The sequence below is a fragment of the Herpailurus yagouaroundi genome, unplaced genomic scaffold (assembly GCF_014898765.1).
Source record: "Herpailurus yagouaroundi ecotype Mexico unplaced genomic scaffold, PumYag 163, whole genome shotgun sequence".
NCBI classification, from domain to species: Eukaryota; Metazoa; Chordata; class Mammalia; order Carnivora; family Felidae; genus Herpailurus; species Herpailurus yagouaroundi.
This window is the reverse complement of record NW_024412404.1, coordinates 50,607,964-50,610,964: the sequence shown is the minus strand read 5'-3', so window position 1 is coordinate 50,610,964 and position 3,001 is coordinate 50,607,964. Positions and strand designations below refer to the sequence as shown.

The following is a 3,001-nucleotide window of genomic DNA, read 5'->3' as shown; positions in this document are numbered from 1 at the left end:
AGCGCCATGTACTCTGGGACTGTGCTTGGCTTTCAGGAAGGAACCAACCAGGGACACTGATAAGGCACAGAGGCACTGGGAACGAGTGGGGGAAGGAAACCATCCCGACCCATCAGAGGAGTGCAAGGCCACTTTTTGAGACCCAAGTCCCAACCCGCCACCCACACCAACCATGCGGTCCGGTGTCACGGTCTGGCTTGGGAAGACAGTAGTCCCGGTGAAGGTAGATTCAGCCTCCCCAGAGGCCAAATCCAAATCACAGAAACAAGTGACCAGCCTTCATCTGCACATACTAAGTTGCTTTTATTAATCCAGAACGGCATGCTACAGATATTGTACAGCATGAACATTTATTCATTACAAAAATGGCTTCCAAACCATTAAAAATGAAATTGGAATAAGAGCATAAAACGGAACGGTAACATCACAACTGTTAGGAAACATTCAAAGTATTCACAAAAAATGTTATAGTTAGCATTTTAATAAACCAGAGAAAAATCGGAGACAGTCTTACAATCGCTTCATGTCAACTACAATGGCACTGAGTGAACAGGTGTCAGCTTTATACAGCATTTTGCAACATCAACATGCCTAGGGTTTTTCTTATTTTTAAAGTTTGCCACCTACTCGTATGGAATACGTGTACATAAAAGCGGCAGCTGGTTTTTCCTTTAAGAGTAATCTAATATACAGAATTTTGGCCCCTAAGGGTTTGATACCTCTTCATTTAAAATGCTTTCTGGACAATCTGCTACCAAACACGTCTTGTTATAGGTGACATTAAAACTACATACAAATCTACCTATGTAACATCACAGCAAAACATGATGAACAAAAATTACAGCATCGAAAAGAGGGAGAAAGCTAAAGTCACTGAGAATTTTGGCACATAAAGTTTTGCACACAGTCGGGCCACGTCCTAAGGGCACAGAACTGGCGACTGTGAGTTCAAAGGAGAAACAGGGTGGTTCCCGCTGCTGCTCAGACAGCGTCCGCTAAAATTCCCTCACTAATTTTCAAGTCTTGTTTTACATAATGGCTTTTAAAGCAACTTTCGTTAATGCTACTGATCCTTAAACGCAACTATTAATGTCCGTTTGGCGGCATCTGGGTTTCATACAGCCAAAAAAAAAAAAAAAAAAGTCAAAAAGAGAAACAAAAAAATATATATACACATTTTATATATAAACTTAAAAACCTTGTACAAATGAGTTGTTATATATAAGATGCTTATGCTAAGGGGAAAAAAACTTTATACAGTTTCAAGAAAAAGGAAAACATATTTTAAAAGGGACGACATACAGGTTCGACGAGCAATCTCTAAAGCAATAAATACTACTGGTCCAACAGCGTTGTGATTCCATTAATGGTTGAGTAGCATCCCCCTCCCCCCAAAAGAACAACACCATGGAACAAGGTATATTAACACATTTAACCCTTTGTTTCTGTACATTTAAACAATAACAAGTAACATCACAATTAAAGTTGTTTCACACAGAGAAAAAAAAAAGAGTAACGGCACTGCATTCCTCGTGCCCTTATGGTTTAAAAACCAGATGTAAAATGATTGGTTCGCAAGCTCGTATTTAATACAAATAATACAGAACCAACTCCTTCTGGAGGGCTGCTTCAAAATTGCTTCTTTTTTTTTTCCTTTTTGTTTTTTAATCAGTCTTTTAAAACTAAGCTATCCGAACTACATAACAGTTATGTATATATATATATTTTTTAAACGCTACAAAGACTTTAAACAGCTGTTGATAAAAATTTTGGTAGAATCATGAGGTTCTTCTCTCATCTACATATTTAAAAGGAGGAATTGAAATAAGAATGGGTCAAATATTGACCAATGAACTCCATAAACATCAACTAATGTAGCCACGTGGCACAAAATTAAGAGTACAAAACGAAACCTTTCGGGGGGGGGGGAGGGGGGTGCGGGGGGGGGCGGGGGGGGGGGGGGGGGCGGGGGGTGGACAGAAGCGGAACTCAACACTACGCAAACCAACCGGGGCTGACGAGGCTAAAGCTATTCTAAAGACTTGGTCACGAGGGACAGCGGCTGGGGCTGCGTCCCGGCCACGGCCACGGCCACGGCGCTGTGGGAATGTAAGGAAGATGTCGACGGCTGCGCCAGAGACGAGGCGGACAGGACGGGCGGCTGCAGGGCGGCGGGGGGCAGGTCCAGGGCCCCGTTGGGACAGAGGGCGGGGGCCTTGCCGTGGGCGGCCTCGGCGAGCAGGAGGGCGGGCGGCGGCGGCATCATGGGCAGGTGGGCCAGGGGGTCGGGCTTCAGGGACAGCGAGAGAGGCTGGGTCTGCTCAGTCTGTGACTTGGCGTCTTGGGGAGGGGAGCCTAGCAGGTTGGGGGAGGGAGGAGGCGAGTCTAGTAAGCTTCCATCTGAAGAGGGTGGACTGAGGCAGCTGCCTTCACCTTGTATGTAGCGAACGCACTTTTTTTTTCTCCTAGAAACAGGGGGGAGAGAGTTCTCCGTGAATAGGGGGCAAAGATGCCAAGGGAGAGCGTTATCTACTGCTCAGAGCCGAGTTCGAGTCACCTGTGCCCCAAGAGCCAGCAAGCCCCGTGGCCGGGGGGGGAGGGGGGGGCCAGGTAGTCCCGCGGGGGGGGGGGGCGTGCCACGCTCGCTTCACTGCCGCCCCCGTCTGAGCCTGCTCTGGCAAACAGCATTTTACTGGTGGAGCGCCACCCCCCTCCCCCCGCTACCTACCTGCTCCCCTCGCCCCCCACTAACGCCCCCCCCCGCCGCCGCGACCCGACCCGACCCGACCCGGGCCCAGATACCACTGAGCAGACTAGACTGGATTGATGATGCAGCGCCCGTGTGCCAGAAAAGCGGCTGCATCCGCGCTGCGATTCCCCTGACAAGTGTGTGCTTTCTCTTTCGGCTTGGACGTCCCCTGGCTGAACCATCGCATCTCCCCCTCCGTTCCCACCGCCACCACCCTACCCCCGGTGCTCTGAGTGTGTGCGTGTGTGTGTG

At 48.5% G+C, this 3,001-nt stretch overlaps 1 protein-coding gene across 27 annotated transcripts in view; it reads right to left on the bottom strand.

The window, feature by feature from the left end:
* Positions 1-278: 278 nt before the first annotated feature.
* Positions 279-3,001, bottom strand: part of TCF7L2 (transcription factor 7 like 2) — a 203,638-nt gene continuing 200,915 nt past the window's right edge. For 26 of the 27 annotated variants that reach the window (XM_040486450.1, XM_040486448.1, XM_040486453.1 and 23 more), the window contains one exon: positions 2,263-2,465. In XM_040486450.1, coding sequence (XP_040342384.1) covers positions 2,386-2,465 — 80 coding nt within the window. In that variant the 3' untranslated portion in view covers positions 2,263-2,385. Of the gene's footprint in view, positions 2,530-3,001 lie in introns of all 27 variants that reach the window. The other variant, XM_040486476.1, reaches the window with a different exon arrangement.